Source organism: Coregonus clupeaformis, chromosome 19 (assembly GCF_020615455.1).
Source record: "Coregonus clupeaformis isolate EN_2021a chromosome 19, ASM2061545v1, whole genome shotgun sequence".
Classification (NCBI taxonomy): Eukaryota; Metazoa; Chordata; class Actinopteri; order Salmoniformes; family Salmonidae; genus Coregonus; species Coregonus clupeaformis.
The window spans coordinates 19,276,013-19,301,273 of record NC_059210.1 but is presented as its reverse complement, the minus strand read 5'-3'; the positions used below and the strand labels follow the sequence as shown (position 1 = coordinate 19,301,273).

Below are 25,261 nucleotides of genomic sequence, written 5' to 3'. Positions count from 1 at the left end.
ATTATAGCTTTTTAGATCCCCTGGGATATGAACATAAACACAATAAGTGTTACTAAGTGACATTGCTTTGTACACTCAACCCTTTTTCAGGAACATAATAATAATAATATGCCATTTAGCAGACGCTTTTATCCAAAGCAACTTACAGTCATGTGTGCATACATTTTTATGTATAAGACTCCTTCTCAGGAATTTGGTGCCCTGTGTTTATTTGTATGTGTGTGTGCTTTGCATATCAGTTCACAACGCAAACTGAGCTATTGGTTGAACCCAAGTGCATCCTAGCCCCACCATTAGACCACTCCTTCAAAGCCTCAGCTCATTATTTCACAACAGACTATTTTGCATGTGGCATCTCACTGCCTTATACAGAAGTCATGGGCCATGTAATATTTAGTCACCAGCAGGGTTGTGATAGGACTGAAAGAGGTATGAACAACCGTCTTTGCTATAATATAGAGCGCATTTGTTATTATGAATGGGAAGCAAAAGCCTGTTGGATCAGCACAAACTCTTAACAGTGTCATCATGACTCATGAAACGGGTGTCATTATTTTTCCTGCCAGTCATTCGTCCTATTATAGGCACCAAACAGAAGAAAACTGACTGAAACAGGGAGAGACTGCCTAGACCTGTCTGATTTGAAACACTTGTTTTCTTTTTCCATTGCAAAATGTTTTTAAATGTTTTCCATTGTGGGACATGATGACCACGACCCTGGTCACAGAGCTGCTGACATGTTCGTATCTTGATAGCTAACTAGGGATGTGACGAATGGTTATTTTTTAAAGGTCCAGTGCAGCCGTTTTGATCTCAATATCAAATCATTTCTGGGTAACAATTAAGTACTGTACTGTGATTGTTTTCAGTTAAAATGGCCAAAAAGAAACAAATAGTGTCTTAGGAAATAGCAATTTCTCAAGTAAGAATTTTGCTAGTACTGTCTGGGAGTGGTCTGAGTGGGGAGGTGAAAACTGAGAACTAGCCGTTATTGGCAGAGAGGTTTGGAACACTTTCTTATTGGTCTATTAACCATCCCACCTAAACAGGCTGAAATTTCAGGCGCTCTTTTCAAACACCTCATTATCAGGGCATTATCATTTTCACAGTATTATTCCAACCTCATAGTGTGAAAACGTACACTATATATATACAAAAGTATGTGGACACCCCTTCAAATTAGTGGATTCGGCTATTTCAGCCACACCCGTTGCTGACAGGTGTATAAAATTGAGCACACAGCCATGCAATCTCCATAGACAAACATTGGCAATAGAATGGCCTTACTGAAGAGCTCAGCGACTTTCAACGTGGCACCGTCATAGGATGCCACCTTTCCAACAAGTCACTTTGTCAAATTTCTGCCCTGCTAAAGCTGCCCCAGTCAACTGTAAGTGCTGTTATTGTGAAGTGAAAACATCTAGGAGCACCATCTGGCAGTCCGACTGACGAATCTGGGTTTGGCGGATGCCAGGAGAACGCTACCTGCCCCAATGCATAGTGCCAACTGTAAAGTTTGGTAGAGGAGGAATAATGGTCTGGGGCTGTTTTTCATGGTTCGGGCTAGGCCCTTTAGTTCCAGTGAAGGGAAATCTTAACACTACAGCATACAATGACATTCTAGATGATTCTGTGCTTCCAACTTTGTGGCAACAGTTTGGGGAAGGCCCTTTCCTGTTTCAGCATGATAATGCCCCTGTGCACAACGCAAGGTCCATAGAGAAATGGTTTGTCGAGATCAGTGTGGAAGAACTTGACTGGCCTGCACAGAGCCCTGGCCTCAACCCCATCAAACACCTTTGGGATGAATTGGAACGCCGACTGCGAGCCAGGCCTAATCACCCAACATCCGTGCTCAACCTCACTAATGCTCTTGTGGCTGAATGGAAGCAAGTCCCAGCGACAATGTTCCAACATCTAGTGGAAAGCCTTTCCAGAAGAGTGGAGGCTGTTAATGCAGAAAAGGGGGGGACCAACTCCATATGAATTCCCATGATTTTGGAATGAATTGTTCGAGCAGGTGTCCACATACTTTTGGTCATGTAGTGTATATAAAACACAGGAAAATCACGTTTTTGACAGAACTTTAATACCTTAGCGTAAGACGTTGGGGGAGGGGGAGCTAAGCTGAAATGGAATTGTTTTAAGATGGTCATACTATGGATCATTTAGCTATTTGATTTTGAAGTTTAGTACCCCTTTAGGTAAAAAATTTAGATAAAATATAGATTTTGGCCTTTACTACTAAAGCCCATTGAAACGCATGGAATAACACCTTCATAAATGGCCAAAAGGAAAGTAAAATAAATAAATAATAAGAAACAAGGTTTTGAAGTCTGTCCTAAATCTAGGAGATATAAAAAAATCAGGAAGTATATATACATATATTTTTTTTACACATTTAACCCCTTTTTTGGGGTTACCTTCATACTTCCATTCTTTTTTTCTTTTCTTTTTTACTGGTACCGGTTACATTTAGACCAGTCCCATGACACTTGTGGGGGTTGTAGCGCAAAATGGAGAACACCATTGTGTGGGGTCCCATTAATATGTAGCCCAAATGGTTTGGACGCTACCAAACAAGTTGGCATATCAACGGTACCGACTTCAGACAAGTCTCCTGAGACGTGGGGGTCGTAGAACAAAATGGAGAACACCATAGTGTTCGTGAGTCATCTTTCAATAGAGGGGCCATAACAGTTTGTAGGTCAAACCATTCGGACGCTACAGATGTCTTTGTGAGAAGACCGATTTTCGCGATGTATCATGGTCTGACACAAACGGCTCTAGCTCTGCCACCTTTAACTGCAGATGCGGAAGTGCAACACTGGCAGATGCAGTGGATTGAGACGCATCCAATGCAAAAACAGATATCTCTAATTTAAACTGACATATTTTGATGGGGATTTTTTAAATGTAACTTAGATTCCCGGTGCGTCAATCGACTCTAGGGGGTTAAACGGCAATCGGTTTTCCATTAACCTCTACGGGATCGGTGTCCCGTATACGAGAAGATTGCGCTAACGTGCGCTAATGTGATTAGCATGACTGTTGTAAGTTAAAGCAAACTTTCCAGGACATAGACATGTCTTATATGGGCAGAAAGCTTAAATTCTTGTTAATTTAACTGCAATGTCCAATTTATAGTAGCTACTACAGTGAAAAAATACCATGCTATTCTTTGAGGAGAGTGCACAACAACAACAACAAATTATCACGGCAACTGGTTTGATACATTCACCTCTGAAGGTAAATAATGTACTTACATTCAGTAATATTGCTCTGATTCGTCATCCTAAGGGTCCCAGAGATAAAATGAAGCATAATTTTGTTTGTTAAAATCCATTTTTATATTAAAATGTAGGAACTGGGTTCTACAGTTTGAACCCCTGATGTCTCTGGCTCCACACCCACCCCGCCCGGCCATCTAGATGTGTGAAAGTTAGTGTATAAGCTAATGATCCATCATGTATGACATTCCTGGGAGTGTGTAAACTTACATTTTGTATTACCATATACTTTTTGTATGTTCTCTATAGTTATGTACTTGAAAATGTATCAATTGACCAATTCGGCACATTTGGGCAGACTTGATACAAAATAGTCCAGTATTGAAATGCTTCACAGGATCAATCTGAAACTTTTCACACACACTGCTGCCATCTAGTGGCCAATATCTAAATTGCGCCTAAACTGCAATATAATATTTTGGCCCTTCTCTTGAATTACAAAGATGATGGAAAAAAAAAAAAAAGTTAAAGAAAACGCATCTTTTTTTGTTTGTATTATCTGTTACCAGATCTAATGTTTTATATTCTCCTACATTAATTTCACATTTCCACCAACTTCAAAGTGTTTCCTTTCAAATGGTATCAAGAATATGCATATCCTTGCTTCAGGTCCTGAGCTACAGGCAGTTAGATTTGGGTATGTCATTTTAGGGAAAATTGAAAAAAGTGGTCCAATCCTTAAGAGGTTAAAACGATAACATGCTGCCTAAACCGCCCGCATTGCGTGAGCAAGCGCTGCAAAATAAATAGACACAGTTACATGTTATTCAATAGTTTCATCCAAACTGCTCCTGCACGTCAACGGGCGTCTGCGTAGCCAGGCGCTAAAATAGAGCTTGGTTCTATTTTAGACACTTGACACGCAGCAAGTTCTGCCTCCCCCATCTACTCATTTGTTTTTACGAGCATACTAACCCACGTGGGTGATTGAAAGATGGAGGTCCACAGTCCAGTTGATGGCGGTAATGCACATTAAAGTTGGTTGCCAACCGCCATATACAATCCACAGAGGAAGAAAGATGAACGAGGCGAGAAAACAAACAAAAAATGTACTAGGTTTCCCCTTTTATCTGTGGATCAATTGTCAGAGTAGAGAACACACGATTTTGTATGAGTCGAAATTCTACAAAGATCCAGCAAAAAAAAAAAACGGACCGTATGAATTTAAAATAACAACCCAAAGTTTATCTCCCAGGACAAATTAGCTAGCAACAGTAAGCTAGCTAAATGTCCATGAATCCTTTGTGTGTTTCAACCTGTCCCCAAATTAATATAGTTGGGGTCACAGTTGGTTTTGGTATTTTAACCTGCGTGTCATGAAATGCGTCTGGTGGGGATAGACAAAATCAACATATGCACGTGCGGCGGCGGTTTGGTCGAGGAGTAAGAAAAAATATATTTAAAAACATGTTAATTCAGAATGCAGCTGCCAGCAACGGTTTGGGTCTCACGCTGCGTCTCTTTCAGATGGTGAAGCATTGCACCTGTACTACCATTACTGTACTTCAATTCCACCTTGCAAAAATGTATTGCCTACAGGACTTCACTGCTGTCGCTTGCCTTTCTCTGACATTATTCCAACTGTTAACCAAAATGACGTAGTGGTGGAGAGTCGACTCCAAAATAACTGATTCCTTGACTCCTTGCACATCGACTCCCAGTGTCGACTCTCATTTCTGAGTGTCGGATTCCTAGTGCGGCACCTAATCAGTCTCCTCTGTTCTAAAAATACTGAATCTTAAGAGTAGGGAATCGACTCCTAAGATTCAGTATTTCTGGAACAGAGGAGACTGATTAGTTGCCGTGCTTCCGAGAACACAAAGACTAGCGAGGGAAACCTGCGGAAGAGTGTCTTCTTGGGTGTAACTGAGCCAAATGTATGCAAATTCAACACTTCCTGTCTTCTCTAATAAAACTGTTGGCTGCCCCCATCTAGTAAACACCTGGCTACTTGACTCTGTGTTTAGGCGTTTCTATAAACACTAGCTGTTTGCAGTAATACCATGCTACCTTCACTGTTACCTGGTGAAATTGAAACTACAGCATCTGTGTCTATGCGCTCTCCATGGCGTGTCTCTCTGTGCTCACTTGGCCTGTGCGTTCTTGCCGAGTCTTTGTGCACACTGGGTACTCTGGGCACTGATGGGCTGATTGAGTGCAGGATTGTTCGGTGGTGTCTTCGGCGCATTCTTCACATTATATTGCATTCCTCATAAACAGTTTAAGTGTTTTCCTGACACTTATTTAGTCCATATAACCCATTGCGCTGTTCACTTCTTTGTTCAAGTCCATGGGAGTTTCATTTTCAATGTCCCAATCATACTCATTCAATGTTTGTTCCTTTGCAGTTAATCGTTCCATATATTCCTCCAAGACATTAACATCAGGGTTTTCTTCTCCCAGTACCTGATCAATTCTGTTCAACAGCTTTGGAGTTGCCGTCCTTGTTGTTCCCCGAATCTGTTTAAATCGTGCAAGTTGCTCGGCCATGGTTTCTAATGGTTAACTCCACGTTTCCAATATTAATCCTCAGAATCTCTTTTCCTTGTCGTTTTTCCATTGAGGAATCCCACCCTCCCGGGTTTCAGAACTAATTTGTGGCGTATAATGAGGAGTCCCAACGCAGTACTTGCAGTTGAAAATAAATCAGGTTTTATTCCCTATTGTTTAACAAATCTCAACTTTGGGAAAAGGGTAAGTGGAACAATAATACAAATCAAGTCATTATTTCGCCCTTGCAGGTCTTCTCCTGCCATGGCAAACACAATATCTGTAGAATCTGCTCATTAAGAGCTCTGGTGGGGGGTTGGGCGCAGCCCATTTGCAGAGAGAGATTTATTCCGAATAGGCGCATTCTCGGACTCACAGGTTATCATGCCATTTCTTCATATAGTTACAACACCCCTGACCTTGCCTCCTTCTCAACACATTGGAGGAGGAGAAGGGATGTGAGGAATCATGAAAATACAATTTAGATTCAGTCTAAATGTGCAGATTGGAACATAGCCAACATGATTCACACAGTGAATCGATGAGTAGTAGTGCTCAGGTGTGAGTCAGTTTGTGTGCTCTGGTTTGACAGGTAAGGGAGACCATGGCATGCAGATCCCAGGAGGGCCGTTGGACAAACCGGACAGCCTCCACAACATGGAAAGGTGAGCACTGGTCACAGATTTATTTAATGTGCGATTCCAACACTATGGATGTTACATTTGCACGCAAAATAACAACTTTAATGTCTCGTGTAATGGACAAACAAAATATGAACTAAACTTTTGATGTGTGCGTCTATAGTAGGGGTGTGCCTAAGGCTGTGGCGGTCATGAAATTTGGTCAGCCGTTAATTGTCATGCAAATGACTGCAGGTCTCACTGTAATTGACCGTTAATTAACATAAACATGTTTAGCATCTACGGGCTTCTACGAATACAAGCTGCTGATGCGCGCCTTTGGAACATCTACATTTAAAAAAGTTGAATAACTCCATTTAATATAGCCTTCACCTTCACAATAAAATCCATTATTTATTTAGTTGTGATAGGCCTATAAACCTGGGAATGTCTTAGAAATCAAAACATAAGGGCAGCATGGTGCAAAAGGCATGCGTTCTGATCCTTTCAACTTGCCGTGGAGAGGGAGGCAATTGCATTGGTGTCTGCTTGTCTGGAAAGCAAGTTAGGGGATATCTAATCGATGGAAGATGGAATTAAAATGACAGATTAAAAGAAAGAATGAGAAAGGCTACAACGACCAAAGGAGTCTGAAAGTATGTGGACACCTACTCGTTGAACATCCCATTCCAAAATCATGAGCATTAATATGGAGTTGGTCCCCCCTTTGCTGCTATAACAGCCTCCACTCTTCTGGGAAGGTTTTCCACTAGGTGTTGGAACATTGCTGCTGGGACTTGCTTCCATTCAGCCACGAGCATTAGTGAGGTCGGGCACTGATGTTGGGCGATTAGGCCTGGCTCGCAGTCGGCGTTCCAATTCATCCCAAAGGTGTTCAATGGGGTTGAGGTCAGGGCTCTGTGCAGGCCAGTCCAGTTCTTCGACACCAATCTCTGCAAACCATTTCTGAATGGACCTCGCTTTGTGCACGGGGGCATTGTCGTGCTGAAACAGGAAAGGGCCTTCCCCACACTGTTGCCACAAAGTTGGAAGCACAGAATCATCTAGAACAGGGGTGTCAAACTAATTTTAGCTCAGGGGCCACATGGAGGAAAATCTATTCCCAAGTGGGCCGGACCGGAAAAATCATGGTGTATATATAACTTAAAAACAACAACTTCAAATTGTTTTCTTTGTTTTAATACGATCAACATACAACATAAAGCTGGAGCCTGAGGACAGTGTGTCCAAAATAGTACAAGCACAACATCACTATTAATCATAAAACACGTCAAGTTTATTTGAAAATTCTAAAGAAAAAGAACACACAAACACACAATGCCTCAGTGATTAACATAACTGTTTCACAGATCACAGAACTATATCAGGGTGTCATTTCTCAGGCAGAAATGTAGATAAAAATAATGAAATCCTGTTCCCCAAACAAGTGCAAGAACCACAGAGTCAAGAATAGGTTAAATATACAAATAAAATAAAATCTATTAAAAACAATAGCACATCAACATAAAAACATATAAACATAAAGCTGGAGCCTGAGGACAGTGTCCAAAAGCACAACATCACTATTAATCATAAAACACTTCAAGTTATTTGAAAGTTCTGAGGACAAAGAACACACAAACACACAATGCCTCAGTGATTCACAGAAGTATATCACAGATCACAGAACTATATCAGGGTGTCATTTCTCAGGCAGAAATGTAGATAAAAATAATGAAATCCTGTTCCCCAAACAAGTGCAAGAACCACAGAGTCAAGAATAGGTTAAATATAAAAATAAAATAAAATCAATTAAAAACAATAGCACATCAACATAAAAACATATAAACATAAATCTGAAAGCGTTGCTCAAACTCCCGTAACAGTCCCGTTATTTTATCTTTGAACCGCTTCATGTCTGCCACATGTTGGGTCGCGCACACATTTTTCAGACAGGGGAAGTGAGCTGCATCACCACCGGCAAGTTGCGTCTCCCACAATGACAGCTTCAACTTGAAAGAACGTATGCTGTCATAATACTGCGTGACAACTTTGTTGCGCCCTTGCAGCTGTTTGTTCAAGTTATTCAGGTGCTCTGTAACATCCACCATAAATGCAAGGTCCTGCATCCATTCTGCGGAATGAAATTCTAACACTGGTTTGCCCTTTTCTTCCATGAACTGTTCAATTTCTTCTCGTAAATCAAAGAAACGCCTCAGCACAGCACCTCGGCTTAACCATCTTACCTCAGTGTGGTATGGCAGGCCATAGATGTGGTCTTTCTCTCTGAGAAGGGTGTCAAACTGACGGTGATTCAGGCTTCTGGATCGGATGAAATTAACAGTTTGGATGACCACCTTCATGACGTTATCCATCTTTAATGACTTGCAACACAAAGCCTCCTGGTGCAAAATACAGTGAAAAGTCAAAAAATCACGTCCTCCATTTGCAGATTGCACTTTCTCTCTGAACTCTGTCACAACGCCTGCTTTTTTCCCGATCATTGAGGGCGCACCATCTGTAGCCAGGCTGACAGCGCGGGACCAGTCCATTCCGACCCTGTCCAGCGCGCCGACGAGTGCGGTAAAAATATCAGCTGCTGTCGTTGTATCTGTCATCGGCACCAACTCCACGAACTCCTCGGTGACGGTCAATGTGTCATCAACTCAGCGGATGAAAATGGCCAGTTGTGCAACATCTGTAATGTCCGTGCTTTCATCAATTGCAACCGAAAACGCAATAAATGACTTTACTTTTTGCTTCAACTGGCTGTCCAAATCCACTGAAAGATCGGTAATCCTGTCTGCAACTGTGTTTCTTGTCAGGCTGATATTTGCAAAAGCCTGCTGCTTTTCAGGGCACACAATCTCCGCTGCCTTCATCATGCATGTTTTTACAAATTCACCCTCACTAAATGGTTTTGAAGCCACTGCGATTTCATTAGCAATGAGGTAGCTAGCTTTCACTGCAGCGTCACTGATGTCTCGGCTGTGAGTAAACACAGACTGCTGTTTCTTCAGACCCGCCAACAGTTCATTCACCTTCTCTCATCTCCGCTGTCCTTGAAAGTTGTCATATTTGTCAGCATGAAGACTTACATAGTGGCGACGAAGGTTATATTCTTTCAGCACTGCAACATGCTCTGAACACACCAAACATACAGCTTTCCCATTCAATTCCGTGAATAAATAGGATGACCATTTTTCTTGGAACACTCTGCACTCTGCGTCCACTTTTCTCTTTTTTGACAGAGACATATTGGGGCAATGAGGGTGCCAAAGCACATAATGTTAAAAGTAGAAGCCGTAATAAATATTGCGGGCAAAACAAAGTAGCTCATTGGCTGCACGTGCTTGACCTACTTGCTCTGCCCCGGTATAAACAGTTTGCTTGCTTAACACAATTGCTATTGCGCCATCCAGTGGACACAATTGGAACAGCAGTTTATTTTATAGAAAAATTGCAGCGCATTTTTATACTTTACAAATTTTTATTTTATTTTCAGAATCATCTCGCGGGCCGGATTAAACCCGTTTGCGGGCCTGATCCGGCCCGCGGGCCGGACGTTTGACACCCCTGATCTAGAATGTCATTGTATGCTGTAGCGTTAAGATTTCCCTTCACTGAAACTAAGGGGCCTGAACCACGAAAAACAACCCCAGACCATTATTCCTCCTCCACCAAACTTTACAGTTGGCACTATGCATTGGGGCAGGTAGCGTTCTCCTGGCCTCCGCCAAACCTAGATTCGTCCGTCGGACTGCCAGATGGTGAAGTGTGATTCCTCACTCCAGAGAACGCATTTCCACTGCTCCAGAGTCCAATGGCGGCGAGCTTTACACCATTCCAGCTGACGCTTTGAATTGCGCATGGTGATCTTAGGCTTGTGTGCTTCCACAGGCAGTTTGGAACTCGGTAGTGAGTGTTACAACCAAGGACAGACGATTTTTAAGCGCTTCAGCGGTCCCGTTCTGTGAGCTTGTGTGGCTTACCACTTCACGGCTGAGCCATTGTTGCTACTAGACACTTCCACTTCACAATAACAGCATTTAGTTGACCGGGACAGCTCTGCCATGGCAGACATTTGACGAACTGACTTGTTGGAAAGGTGTAATCCTATGACGGTGCCATGTTGAAAGTCATTGAGGGCTTCAGTAAGGCCATTCTACTGCCAATGTTTGTCTATGGAGATTGCATGGTGGTGTGCTCGATTTTATACACCTGTCAGCAACGGGTGTGGCTGAAATAGCCGACCACTCATTTGAAGGGGTGTCCACGTAATTTTTTTTGTATATATAGTGTGTGGTCATTATTTGAACTGGCTAGCCAGCTAACTTAACGTTAGCTAGCTAGCTAACAAGCTAGACATTTACCAAAACATTGTTTAGAAAGTTGATTTTAGTTGCATGGTTTGCTAGATTGACATGTACTAAATTCATTTTTAAACAGATGGGTTTATTGGTGTTAAAATACACCAGTTATGCTATTTTGGACCACCAGGCTGCTGATGTTATGCAGCCTGTCGTTTTTGTGTTTTAAACTTTTTCATAACGACAACGAAAATGTTGATGTCGGACGAGAATTGAATTTCATGATGTCACTGCGACAACTGTCTACAGACATGTCGATAGACATATAAACCAGCCTTTAGTCTTGAAATCTTTGGCTGTTTAGTACACGACCGTACTCACTCTGTTTAGCACATGGCCTCACATGTGAATCCTTAAAGAGAAGGGTGGGGCTAAGGCTTAAGAGGGTGTGAATGATGCTGAATGGGTGTAGACAAAGCTCTCCAGTAGGTGTACCAAAACATTCAAGGGCCATTTTCTCAAAAGTGGGTTTAGAGGTTTATCAACTTTCAAAGCAGAATTACTTTCCCACTGTAGTGTATGATATACCATTTTCTAGCTCTGAGTCTCTACTTTTAAAAACACCATTTCAAATTTTGCTAACTAAGACTGAATCGAGGTGGTCGATCACAATCCATTGACAACTTTGGCTTTAGCTTGCCTATATAGAGCTGGTACTCCCTTTTTTCTGAAATGGGTGCAAGAGGGCGAAGTTCGTAACCTGCTCGAGCACTTTCACGAGGTGCTGAAACTCCCTATTCTTCTCAACCACTGAGAATGGGTGCATATCTGCGTTTTATAAACACCTATCGCTCTTGTAATTTCTTTGGTCCGGTCAGAATCCGCTGCGAAGTTGTTTTTTTGCGCTTCCGTTTTGATCCGGTGGTAGGAATACTGCGGTGACGTCGGTGTGATGTAAATATGTCAACATGTTTGAGGTGTTGGCATCTGCATAGGCTGTTCTCGTTGAGCAGTGGAGACATACTCTCTCTGTCCATCGCCGTTGTAATCTACTGGGAAACTAAAATGTTCACAAACTGGAGATATAAACGATGATGGAGAATCCTCCTGGTTTATCGACCCCACCACTCGCCATTGTACAGAACTAGTTCCTGGCTGCGCCTCACATTTACTTTAAGAAGGCACATGGAGAAAGAGATTGTGAACCCAAACGTGGAAGTTTTATTCTAGTGGGTTGAGTGGCGAAAAATAGATTTGGGTAGCGCAAGGCTATGCAATCTTGTCTTCAGGAGATGTTATATTTAATGTATTTATTTCACAAAGCTGATCTATGCAAGTCAGTGGAACAATTTACATTCCTGATGATGGGCTATCATGTAGGATAAGAAGTGTGCTTGTCAGCAAGGACAGTGCAGTTATTCCTCATACTTGTAAAAATTATTCCTCAAATTCCAGTGTAACTAATTATTTGATATCTAATATTCATACTTTTGAAACAAATTACATGATACTATGCTTTTTTGTAGGTGTTCATGTAGGCTGTCATGGACAGATTGTATGTCATAAAAACAAGAATAGGCTATATTGAAATGCCTCTTACCTCAATAATCCTGTTTTGTCATCTTAGTGTGCACAAGCTTATATTATTATTATACAAGCTGCTAGGCAGAGATGTTAAGGCGACTCAATAGCTCATAAACGCGAAATATCTTGCCTTCAGAAAGTATTCACACCTCTTTTTCAGATTTTGTTACAAAATTAGATTTAAATTAGATTTAATTGCAATTTTTTGTCAACGATCTACACAAAATACTCTTAATGTCAAAGTGAAAGAAAAATTATAATATTTGTAAAAAATAAATAAAAGATATCATGAAAAACATAAGTATTCGACTCGACATGTTAGAATCACCTTTGGCAGCGATTACAGCGGAGTATATCTGGGTAAGTCTAAGAGCTTTCCATATATTTGGATTCTAAGCTTGGGCGGTATCCAGATTGTCATACCCTCATACTGACCTTGCGCCATATCGGGATATTTGATAATACCGGTACTGAACACAAAGGGCGCGGTTTTCAAACTCCACTGATACTCTGTAATCCGAAAGTTAGCAATGCTAAGAAGTGCATGTAAAAAGAATGCGAACTAAATGCTAATGAGCGCATTGAACATTTTGTACAGTTTCTGACCTTAATGAGACAAGTAACTCAAAAATGCTACTCACAGTTTGCTGCAGGCACAAAAATAATTTAGCCAGCAAGGCTCTTGATCCAGGAGGGATTCTCTGCTTTTCCCAAGTGACTGCTTGATTTTGGAAGAAGCTAACCACTTAGCTAGATAGCTAACTAGCTACTAAATTAGCAAACCAAATGCACAACTGCAGAGCATTTAGCACATTTTAGACAGTTAACTTAATAGTTATAAGACATCTAGCTGGCAAACATTTAGTTGTGAATTTCATACTGTAATTAGATCACCTGTCGCATGCTGCACAACAGTACAAACAAGGCTTCCTTCTTTTCACTCTGTTGATTAGGTTAGTATTGTGGAGTAACTACAGTGTTGTTGATCCATCCTCAGTTTTCTCTTATCACAGCCATTCAACTCTTTTTATTTGTACCCATCAACCAATACGTACCCTTTGCGAGGCATTGGTAAACCTCCCTGGTCTTTGTGATTTAATCTGTTTGAAAATCACTGATCCACTGCGGGACCTTAGATATGATTGTATATGTGGGGTACAGAGATTAAGTAGTCATTCAAAAATAATGTTAAACACTATTATTGCACACAGAGTCCATGTGACTTTTTAAGCAACTTTTTACTACTTCACTTATTTAGGCTTGCCATAAAAGGTTGAATACATTTCAGCTTTTCATTTTTAATTAATTTGTAAACATTTTGAAAAACATAATTCCACTTTGACATTATGGGGTAGTCTGTGTAGGCCAGTGACAAATATCAATTTAATCCATTTTAATTCCGGCTCTAACAAAATGTGAAGGCACTGTATGTACTGTAAGAAGATGACAAGTTGGGCTTCCCGAGTGGCCCAGCGGACTAAGGCACTGCATCACAGTGCTTGAGGCGTTACTACAGACCCGGGTTCGATCTCAGGCTGTGTCACAGCCGGCCTTGACGGAGAGACCCATGAGGCGGCGCACAATATGTCCAGCATCGTCCGGGTTAGTGGAGGGTTTGGCCGGCCGGGATTTCCTTGTCCCATCGCTCTCTAGCGACTCCATGTGGGGGGCCAGGCGCCTGAAAGCTGACTTTGGTCGCCAGCTAGACGGTGTTTCCTCCGACACATTGGTGCGCCTGGCTTCCAGGTTACGCGAGCAGTGTGTCAAGAAGCAGTGCGGCTTGGCAAGGTCGTGTTTTGGAGGACGCATGGCTCTCGACCTTCGCCTGTCCCGAGTCCGTAGGGGAGTTGCAGCGATGGGACAAAACTGTAACTACCAATTTGGATATCACGAAATTGGGGAGAAAAGGGGGTAAAAGTACAACAACAAAACAGTTTCTTAAACTTGTCAGCTAGCCTCAACCACATTTAGATTGTTTTTGGAGAAATTAATTATAGTATGAACATTTTCAAACACTGCAGGATTTTTTTCAAGCCCTATTTTAAAGGGATAGTTCACCCACATTACACGTGTACATGTTTGTTTCCTTACCTTGAAAGCTGTCTAAGCAGACACGGAGAGACTGCAATCCATGCTTTGGTTAGCTACTGCCACAAACCGTGAAAAATAGGGGTAGGGTTGTAGAGAATCGAAGGACCATGAATGTAATAAGAAACCTTAAGTGCTGGCTTAAGGCCGGTAGCAACCACTACAGAATGTCCGGTCAGAACAAGGATGAGGCAGATGTCCAGGTTAAAGGGAGTTTAATGGAAGATGATGTCCACATTCACACATCACACACACATCTGACCATGCATGGTTCAGATAACTGAGAATAATGTCCAGTGAGAACTGACATGAACTATGTGGTCCTGAAAGCAAAGAGGAGAAAACTTAGACTATAGCACTGCTATAAATGAATGACATGGCTGTATAAGCTAGCACAGGTAAGTATATAACATCAAGGGCAAACACTAAAGCAGGCATAAGGCCTAGTCACATGGCAATGGACTAAACAGCCTATTGGACTTGTACACATGAAACTCAGTGCTCAAATAAACATTACAGTAATGTTGAAATGTATACATAATATAGTTACAATGAGCATGAGTGACATATAGAATAGAAAATAGCCTAGCACTGTAAATGAGCAATGCTAATAAATGGCTAATCACTAACAGTCATGCTAAGATGCTAATGCATTCCAATGCAAAATGCTAACGGTAGTGCTAATGCTAGCGGGAGCGCGAGCTACCTAACAAGCTCAACACACGGTAATTGTACACAATAAACCACAAAACTTAGCTCTACATAATGACACAGATCTCACGGCACTTACATTTAGATGCACAAACAATTAAAGATCAGACATACAGGGATTCAGTCCACAGGAGGAAAAGTTAAGCAGGAGGTTAAACTGTGGAAGTGATCATCAGGATGGGGAAAGCACGTTTCTGACCACACAGTGTGCTGGGGTCATAGACTAACTGAAACTGAAGCCCCGGGAATCAAGGCCACTGATAGGCTGAAGGAGATGTGGTGATAAGTATTTGGTGTGACCGTGACCAATAAGACACTAACAAAAGTGGGGGTCCTAATTTACTGGACCCATAAGCATTGGGTGCGTAACCTGATTAGGGCGTCCACCCACAGTGCTCAGAATGACAGAAATCACATTTATTAACAGAACATACAAGTCGAGATTGCAATGATGTGCGGTCCAATAATTCTGATGTGCACTTCGAACATTTTAGAATAACTGTCCACATTTACTTTTCCTCAGCCAACAAGTTTAGGCTACCTATTCTATTTGTCAGCTTGTCGAGAAAGAAATGGTCTATTCCAAACAGACTCTGGGACAGTTGTGGGATGACAGATCCCAAATTCATACAACCCGTAGGGACAGGCTACATAAAATAAAAAATAAGCAATGAGGCTGATGCACCAGATGATAACATTAAAGCATAACATTTTGATAAACTATTATTTCTTCACATTATAAGCGCAGCAATGCACACAAGGCAGTAGGCTACTTGCGAATGTTCGCTCCATAATGCAATTACTGGGAAAACACCATTGTCAAAATGGCACTGCACATGTGAGTGGTTTCATGTGACAGAGATGAAAATATCCATTAGAAATTTAGAAGAGAGGAGATCTAATAGGCTACTTTGAAACAATGTAAGACGAGCCTCGTATTAAAACATTCAGGTTTCAAACAATGAAGTATATGTTTTTAAAATGCATACGGCCTCCAGCTCATTGTAAAGTGGTGTGTGACGCACTGATGAAGCCTGCCTTCTGTTGCCGTTTGACGCCGTGTTCAAAACAACTGTGAACTGGCAACTCGGAAATCTCCAACTTCCGACTTGTGCGTTCAAGACTGGGAACTGGGGGCAAAAATGAGCTCCGACTGGGGATTTTCTTTCTCAAAGGTCACCCAACTCGGAATCTCGGGCCTCTTTCTAAAGCGCCGACTTTTTGACCTGAAGATCACTGATGTCATGATTTTACCTGTATTTTCCCAATTGTCTTGAAAGCGCCACAACCTGATGCAGCAGCTCTTGCGCTGTCTGACAGATTTTCCACTTGAAGGCTCTATCGGTATGCTATCGGTGTGTGATAAGATGCATAACGAATATACTGTACACGCGCCAATTTAATTCCACTAAATTATGCAAATTACCCCATAGACCAATAAGCGTGACCAGTCAAATGTATTTCCATCGACTGGTATTTCCATCAATGAATAGGCCAAATTTTATTTATTTCAATGTTTCTATATCTTTATCGGACAAAAGCCGGCTATTACCGGCTAATGGAAACCCTGGTTGACATGCATAACCTTTTCTAACCAATTCTAATATTTTGAATAATGTGATGGGCCTATGCCGCTGAAAGCAGATATGAAATAGTTTTATTTATGGATTGATCATTGCCTCAGAAAGAAAGTATTTCAACATCTCCAAAGCAATTAATTGCCTGTATGGCGCAGAAACCGCTGACTCGCTGCCTTTAAAAAAAAAAGTATAATCAAGACACCTGCTGGCAACGCTTAACTGGTTAGGACAGCTCATGGGGTCTCCTAAATATCTGTTGACTAGGTAGGACTCGTATGACTGATCTGTAGCCGTGCTCTACCAATCTGTAGCTCAATTGGTAGAGCACGGCGCTTGTAACGCCAGGGTAGTGGGTTCCATCCCCGGGACCACCCATACGTAAAAATGTATGCACACATGACTAAGTCGCTTTGGATAAAAGCGTCTGCTAAATGGCTTTTATTATTATTATTATTATTATTATTATTATTACTAAAGAGGCTTCATGCATAGCTTTTGATTTTTACCCCTAAGAATAATAGGAAAATGTCTATTCTCAGTACTTACAACCAATTTTCTTCTCTGAGAGACTTTGTTGATACGGCCCCTGGCTTCATACTCTGTAACGGCCTAAATTCATGCAATTTTCTATTTTAACTGGTCAAATAAAGCCTGCAATCCAACATTTAGACCTTTAAAGATAATTATGAAGTGGTTTAATTTGCAAATGACAAACTTTATTTTCCATGCTCAGATTGACTTTTCCCACGGAATTGCCCTCATAGAGTCATGCTACTATACTTATTTCAAATGCGCATGGCTCTGGATTCCGGAATGTTGTATTTTCACTCAATCTGCACTGGGCCTGCAACACTGTCTGCCTGCACAGGAAGAATAAGGTTTAGGACTCATCTCGGAAACCCTATGTCCCAATTCTCCTGAAGTGTGCTCTTGTTCACTTTGCTACATGGATTTAAAATGAAAGAACTGATTACGGACACTCCCTCTTTAGCCCATGATTACACTTATCCAATGCTTTTACATTTATGGGGATAAGTGCATAATTGCAGACTTTGGAGAAAGGATCAAGAATTGGGACACCATTTTGTGATGTGTGTGCATGATAATGCCTGTCCCGCTCTTCCCCAGCCTGCTCCCCAAGGCTGTGAAGAGGCGAGTCTACGCCCTGAAGAGGCTACAGGTGCAATGTGCCCACATAGAGGCAAAGTTCTATGAGGAAGTCCACGAGCTGGAGAGGAAGTACGCTGGCCTCTACCAGCCCCTCTTCGACAAGGTACAGTCACACCTCACTACTACAGTTGTTACCTCTGTGGCCTCCTCTTCTTGTCTCCTTTCCTCTCCTGTGCACTGAGCTATAAACACAGGATTAGTGAAAGCAAATGACAGACACATTCTTGGATTTTCTTAACAATTTGTGCAGACTAAGGACAGGAAACCACTTGAGATAATGACGCCCCACAGGAAGGGATAGAGGTCGACTACTTTCAACAGTGACTCACTACTCAAAATGTAAAAAAGGGGTGTGCTGCTTTGGCATCAAGTATGAAGACAGGTGCTAATCGGAGAACAGGTTATAACTTATAGTGACCAAATGAAGTTGCAGCTCCATTTACATACACTACCAGTCAAAAGTTTTTTAACTATTTTTTTTACATTGGCTCAAACGCATTAAGAAGGAAATAAATTCTACAAATTAACTTTTAAGAAGGCACACCTGTTAATTGAAATGCATTCCAGGTGACTACCTCATGGATCTGGTTGAGAGAATGCCAAGAGTGTGCAAAGCTGTCATCAAGGCAAGGGGTGTCAATTTATTCATTGTCTTTTGTTTGGAGCGCTCCTGTCAATGTTGCGTAAGGACGCGCACCTGATTACGCATAGAAGTAGGCCTAGGCTACCTGACCTGTGCGCAAATGTATACATGTGCCCATTTGGGGATGTCTGATAGTATTTGTCTTAACTCGGCGTTCCTAATGAGCTGTGGAGCTTCTCAAAGAAAACATTTCTTCCCTTCAAACGGCAAGTAATCCGTTTTTTAAAGTCTATTGAGAATGACAATAGTTCCTCAATGTATTTGAAAAATCTTTCCCGCTCTCTCTCTTTTGATAACCACCGAGCCTCGGCGTGAAAGGGGAAAAATGTTATTCTCTGATCCAGTGGAAACGTCATAAAATATCTGGTTAATTCTTATCCGTTATCTGTCCGGAGCTCACTAGCATGGAAACTGAGGGCCTAGTTGATACAATGTTTCAAGTTCATTGCAGACAGTCGGAGTAGAGAGATGAATGTGATTTTTTTTTTTAGTTCTTTATTTTTATCAGGATATTGCAATGTTTTTATATGTTGACTTTTGTAGGCTATTTTTATCTAGTTGCCAGTATAAGTTACTTGCATTGGTATATAGGCCTCTCTCTGCATTCTGCTCTAAGTTATTTAGCTGCTAATGGCACGCGGTTTAGGCCATCATACAATATGACAAGATAAACAATGTGCTCGCCTCCACCTTATATAAACTTAAATTGGGTGCTGGATCCTCGTGTGTGTATATAATCCAAAAAAAAACAGAAATAGGACAGCACTCGGGTAAATAAACTTAAATTGACATTTTTATTGCCGGATGAAGGTTTCAAGTATGAGCCCTTCGGCGTGCAAGGCAATGGCAATTCATGTCACAACAACAATACCACACAGTGAAGAGGCGACTCCGGGATGCTGACCTTCTAGGCAGAGTTGCAAAGAAAAAGCCATATCTCAGACTGCCCTTCTTAATCTTTTCTTTTTATTGGCCAGTCTGAGATATGGCTTTTTCTTTGCAACTCTGTCTAGAAGGTCAGCATCCCGGAGTCGCCTCTTCACTGTTGATGTTGAGACTGGTGTTTTGCTGGTACTATTTAATGAAGCTGCCAGTTGAGGACCTGTGAGGCGTCTGTTTCTCAAACTAGACACTAATGTATTTGTCCTCTTGCTCAGTTGTGCACCAGGGCCTCCCACTCTTTCTATTCTGGTTAGAGCCAGTTTGCGCTGTTTTGTGAAGGGAGTAGTACACAGTGTTGTACAAGCTCTTCAGTTTCTTGGCAATTTCTCGCATGGAATAGCCTTCATTTCTCAGAACAAGAATAGACTGACGAGTTTCAGAAGAAAGTTATTTGTTTCTGGCCATTTTGAGCCTGTAATCGAACCCACAATTGCTGATGCTCCAGATACTCAACTAGTTTCAAGAAGGCCAGTTTTATTGCTTCTTTAATCAGCACAACAGTTTTCAGCTGTGCTAACATAATTGCAAAATGGTTTTCTAATGATCATTTAGCCTTTTAAAATGTTAAACTTGGATTAGCAAACACAACGTGCCATTGGAACACAGGACTGATGGTTGCTGATAATGGGCCTCTGTACGCATATGTAGATATTCCATTAAAAATCTGCCGTTTCCAGCTACAATAGCCATTTACAACATTAACAATGTCTACACTGTATTTCTGATCAATTTGATGTTATTTTAATGGGTAAAAAAATTGCCTTTCTTTGAAAACAAGGACATTTCTAAGTGACCCCAAACTTTTGAACGGTAGTGTGTATATATACTGAGATCATGTGACACTTAGATTGCACACAGCTGGACTTTATTTAACTAATTATGTGACTTCTGAAGGTAATTGGTTGCACCAGATCTTATTTAGGGGCTTCATAGCAAAGGGGGTGAATACATATGCACGCACCACTTTTCCGTAATTTTTTTCATTTCACTTCACCAATTTTGACTATTTTGTGTATGTCCATTACATGAAATCCAAATAAAATCCATTTAAATTACAGGTTGTAATGCAACAAAATAGGAAAGACGTCAAGGGGGATGAATACTTTTGCAAGGCACTGTATGCTTATGTTTCTTGCCAGTCACCCAGTGTTGTTTTTGTGTGCGTGTATGTGTGCGTTCTGCCCAAAGAGACGAGACGTGGTGACAGCCACAGTGGAACCCACAGACGAGGACTGTAAGTGGCACAGCGACAGAGAGGAGGAGGAAGAGCTAGCGGTAAGTAGAACTGATTAGCTCAAATTTATCATGCCTCTCAAACGCCTTGTAGTCAGTCACAGCTCAGTTCAGATTGAACCTTGAAACTCTGCTTCCTCACTAGTCCCATTTCAATGTATACATGGTGCTATAATTGCTTGGTCACCTTACCAAATATTCATTTTGGTTGAGTGTTACCTGTGTTTGATCTAGTCTAATCATTTCTAAACATTTTAAAATAAATTACAGAAGATATGAGAAGTAAATCGGATAAAGTTTATTAGTTATGTTGCTAGTCTAAAGCAGTACTATTTGCCAGTCTAAAGCAGTACATACAAATGTTTGTGTGTGTGTGAGATCTGTCTTGTAGCATGTGGAGGGGCATGGCCACCAAGCATGCAGGTGACCATAGTCTGCTCATTAAGAAGGGACACTCCATTGCTAATTGGGGAAAAGTTTCTGCTCTAGTCCAGCTCTTTAAAAGTATTTTATATGTTTCTGTATCATACAGGTTATAGTATCTAAACTGTTATTGTAGAGTTGTTTACTTTGCTAAGTGTTTATTGGCTTAGTTTGACAGTGCATTCAATTACAAATGTTTCCTGTCACCTGTTCTCGGCTTGGTTATAAATGCTCAGGTGTAGAGCTTTATGGGAGAGAAGATGGCCACCTGTCTTTGCAGGGGTTAGTTTGGGTTGTTCGGAGCCCTGGGGCTAGTCAGACTGATCTTCAATCTTTATATTAGTTTGACTAGTTTTTTAAATCTGTTTATTATTTACTTTGAGCCTGGTCCAGCATCTTGTTGGATGATTTGTATATTTTGTAAATACCTGCACCTACTCCAAGAGCCTTAAAATAAAAAACTTGCACTGGATATTCTGCTTCCTGCCTCTGCTTGCTCACCAACACCAGCCAGACAGCTCGACCATCCAGGGCAAGTAATGGGCCTACCAGCCACCCCTAAAATTTGCTGCACTTGAACAAAATTATGCACATCCAGTATAGCTCTCCAGGACCACTGTTGGTAACTGACAACTGCATAGGAAATGCACAGATGGGGAATACATGAGAAATCAAAGTGTAGTAACCCAGTGTAGTAACAATTGTCTGCCTGTAGGAGGAGCTGAAGACTAAGGCTGCTGTTGAGGAGAAGAAAGAGGATGCCGCCCCAGAGGAAGACCCCAAAGGCGTACCCGAGTTCTGGCTCACCATCTTCAAGAGCGTGGACATGCTTAGTGACATGCTGCAGGTAGACACAGTCTTACTTACATGTGGGGCCTAGTCAGTGTGTGATTTCTCTCCTAACGGGCGCACACACATAGCAGAGTGGTGAGTGATATGCTGCATTTGAGTGATATGCTACAATGTAAACACATTGGAGTGGAGTACTGCATTGAAACTGTTTCTATCCCATCAGGAACACGATGAGCCCATCCTGAAGCACCTGCAGGATATCCAAGTCAAGTTCTCTGAGCCTGGACAACCTATGGTAGGTATTACAATCCAACTGAGTCTGAGATATCTGGGATCCATTTTTTTTCCCTGGATCATTGAATCCTTCATCTGTGTCTGGACATAGAAAATTGAAATCGATAATTGAGTTCCTGGTCTTCTGACTTGTTTTTTCAGATCACATCCCTTTATTCATTGAATGAATTCATCCATGTTTTTATTTTGTACAAGAAACTGATCAAATAGCTGATCAAATAACTCTCACTGTCTGTACGTGGAACACAATGGTGGTTGGGAAGTTGTTTGCTGGGTAATTAAGTCATTTGGCCTTCTATTGTTCCCCCTTGACAGAGTTTCACACTAGAGTTCCACTTTGAGCCCAATGGTTTCTTCAACAATGCTGTGCTCACTAAAGTCTACAAGATGAAGTCGGAGCCTGACGCCACCGACCCCTTCTCATTTGAGGGCCCAGAAATTATCGACTGTGAAGGGTGAGGGTCAACGACATTAGGAGATTATCACGATACTCCATCTCAATACTCATCGCAAGGAAATAAAACATGAAACAAACATTTCCTCAGGAAAGCAGTCCTAAAGTGGTAAACAAATAGTCATGTTTCCACCGAGAGTCAAATGTCTTTATATTCCAAGCTATAGAACATATTTTACATGAAACAGGTTCTTAAAGGTAGTGAACGGCAATACCGGGTCAATTTCCGCAACAACTAATTGAAGCGCGAGGTTTAACTTCTCCCGCAGCTATCAAGTTGTAGCTATTTAAGGGCACCTGTGCACATGCGCATCTACTCTGTGAATGCATTGTAACGCATCGCTCATCTGTTACATCTCATATCGCTGAGTCTCTGTTTAAAAGACCATAGTGTTTTGTGTAAATTTTTTTGCCATGGAAAATGGTGTATCATGGTATTGTGACAATAATAAACCATAACCCTCTAAGGGACAGTTTCCCGGACACAGATTAACCCATAACAGTCCTGTCTAAGCCAGGGGAGAGGGGGGTTCTACTAAGCTATATGGAATTGTCCTGCTTAAACTGACAGGTTTTAATGTTTTTTTATTATTATTATGCTAATGTGATATCCGCGGGGGTGCGGACATTGACTCTAGGGGTTTAAGCTCAGTCCTGGACTGAAAAGCTATTTCAATGGAGATGCACCATTGACCATGCTTTTTATTCCAGGACTATGCAGAAACCGGCCCTCAAAGTTTTACTCGTCATGTCAGTCTGCACATAAAATTGAATTGTATAATTTCTCTCTTCTTTCTCTCCCTGCCCTCCCCTCTAGTTGTCAGATAGACTGGCACAAGGGGAAGGATGTGACGGTGAAGACCATTAAGAAGAAGCAGAAGCACAAAGGCCGTGGCACCGTCCGCACAGTCACCAAGCAGGTCCCCAACGACTCCTTCTTCAACTTCTTCAACCCCATCAAATGTGAGAACACACCACAAACACAAGTCTTTACACCCTTTGCACAGTTGTCACATTTGGCTCCCTTCAATTTAAATCTAACAATGGATTAAATTGGGAGTTTTCCCTACTGATCTACACAACCTACTCCACACTTTCAAAGTGAAAATAAATGTATAGACGTTTTTGAAAAGATTTATTGATGCGTAGGTCTTCGCACCCCTTGGTAGAAGCACCTTTGGCAGCAATTACAACTGTGAATCATTTTGAATACATTTCCACCAACTTTGCACAACTCTTGGGGCCCAATCTATCTATTGTTTTTGGCAAAATTGCTCAAGCTCATTCAAGTTGGTTGAAGAGCATTGATGGCAGAGATGGGATCAAGTCACAATTTAGCAAGTCTTAACCTTCAAGTCTTGTGTTAAGTCCCAAGTAATAATAGGCAAGTCTCAAGTCAAGTTCCAGAGCTCAGGTCAAATCACACGTCCCTAATTTTGGGTTTAGAGTCCTCAAGTCAATAGTTAAGTGTTTTATACCAATTTCAATTCCATTAAAATATGCAAGTAATATTTTATATTTTCCTTACACTAGCCTACTAGTACAATTTACAGCTGGTGTTGATAGTTCAGCTACAGTTTGACTGACATTATGAAATCTCCAATTAGAATGAAGTGTTCTTTTTTCCTCCCGGCCACTACATGCGCGTTGAGGTCTGTGGTTGGCTGAGAATCAACATTCACGTAAACTCTTGCTCAGAGCGCATATTTTCAAGCGACAAGCGTTGAAAATATAGGACAGTGCTCTATTTTCCCCCTTTCCGCACCTGCCGGCACTAGGCAGAACCAAATTTAACGGTCATTTCCCATATAACTCAATGTGATTCTCCGCTTAGAGCAACGGAATTGCATGTTTACTGTGTAATGACAGAATTTAACAGGAGAAGAAGGTGGTGCTGCTCTTTTGGGAAATCCAAGTCTCTCGAGTGTTACAGCTCAAGTCCCAAGTCATAGTGTTTATTTTTATTTTTGCCAAGTCGAGTAGTACTCATGTCCAAGTCACGTGACTCGAGTCCACAGCTCTGATTGATGAACCGCAATGTCTGAGTATTGTCTCTGGTTTTCAAGCAGATTTAAGTCAGGGCTGAGACTAGGGCAGTGGTGTTCATGAAATTTTGGCAGCTGGTAACTGTCATGCAAATAATGGTAGTTAACCGTTAATTAACATAAACACGTTTGGCATCTCTGGGCTTCCACGCATAGCTTACAAACCACTGATGCAGGCCTTTGGAACATCTACAGTGAGGGAAAAAAGTATTTGATCCCCTGCTGATTTTGAACGTTTGCCCAATGACAAAGAAAGGATCAGTCTATAATTTCAATGGTAGGTTTATTTGAACAGTGAGAGACAGAATATCAACAAAAAAATCCAGAAAAACGCATGTAAAAAAAATGTTATAAATTGATTTGCATTTTAATGAGGGAAATAAGTATTTGACCCCCTCTCAATCAGAAAGATTTCTGGCTCCCAGGTGTCTTTTATACAGGTAACGAGCTGAGATTAGGAGCACACTCTTAAAGGGAGTGCTCCTAATCTCAGCTTGTTACCTGTATAAAAGACACCTGTCCACAGAAGCAATCAATCAGATTCCAAACTCTCCACCATGGCCAAGACCAAAGAGCACTCCAAGGATGTCAG

At 41.4% G+C, this 25,261-nt stretch overlaps 1 protein-coding gene across 4 annotated transcripts in view; it reads left to right on the top strand.

The window, feature by feature from the left end:
* Positions 1–25,261, top strand: part of nap1l4a (nucleosome assembly protein 1-like 4a) — a 49,191-nt gene that overhangs the window by 1,870 nt on the left and 22,060 nt on the right. For all 4 annotated transcript variants that reach the window (XM_041837633.1, XM_041837632.1, XM_041837634.1 and 1 more), the window contains exons 3-9: positions 6,373–6,445; positions 17,802–17,946; positions 20,617–20,703; positions 21,800–21,931; positions 22,100–22,171; positions 22,486–22,625; positions 23,442–23,587. In XM_041837633.1, coding sequence (XP_041693567.1) covers positions 6,373–6,445; positions 17,802–17,946; positions 20,617–20,703; positions 21,800–21,931; positions 22,100–22,171; positions 22,486–22,625; positions 23,442–23,587 — 795 coding nt within the window. The remainder of the gene's footprint in view (positions 1–6,372; positions 6,446–17,801; positions 17,947–20,616; positions 20,704–21,799; positions 21,932–22,099; positions 22,172–22,485; positions 22,626–23,441; positions 23,588–25,261) is intronic.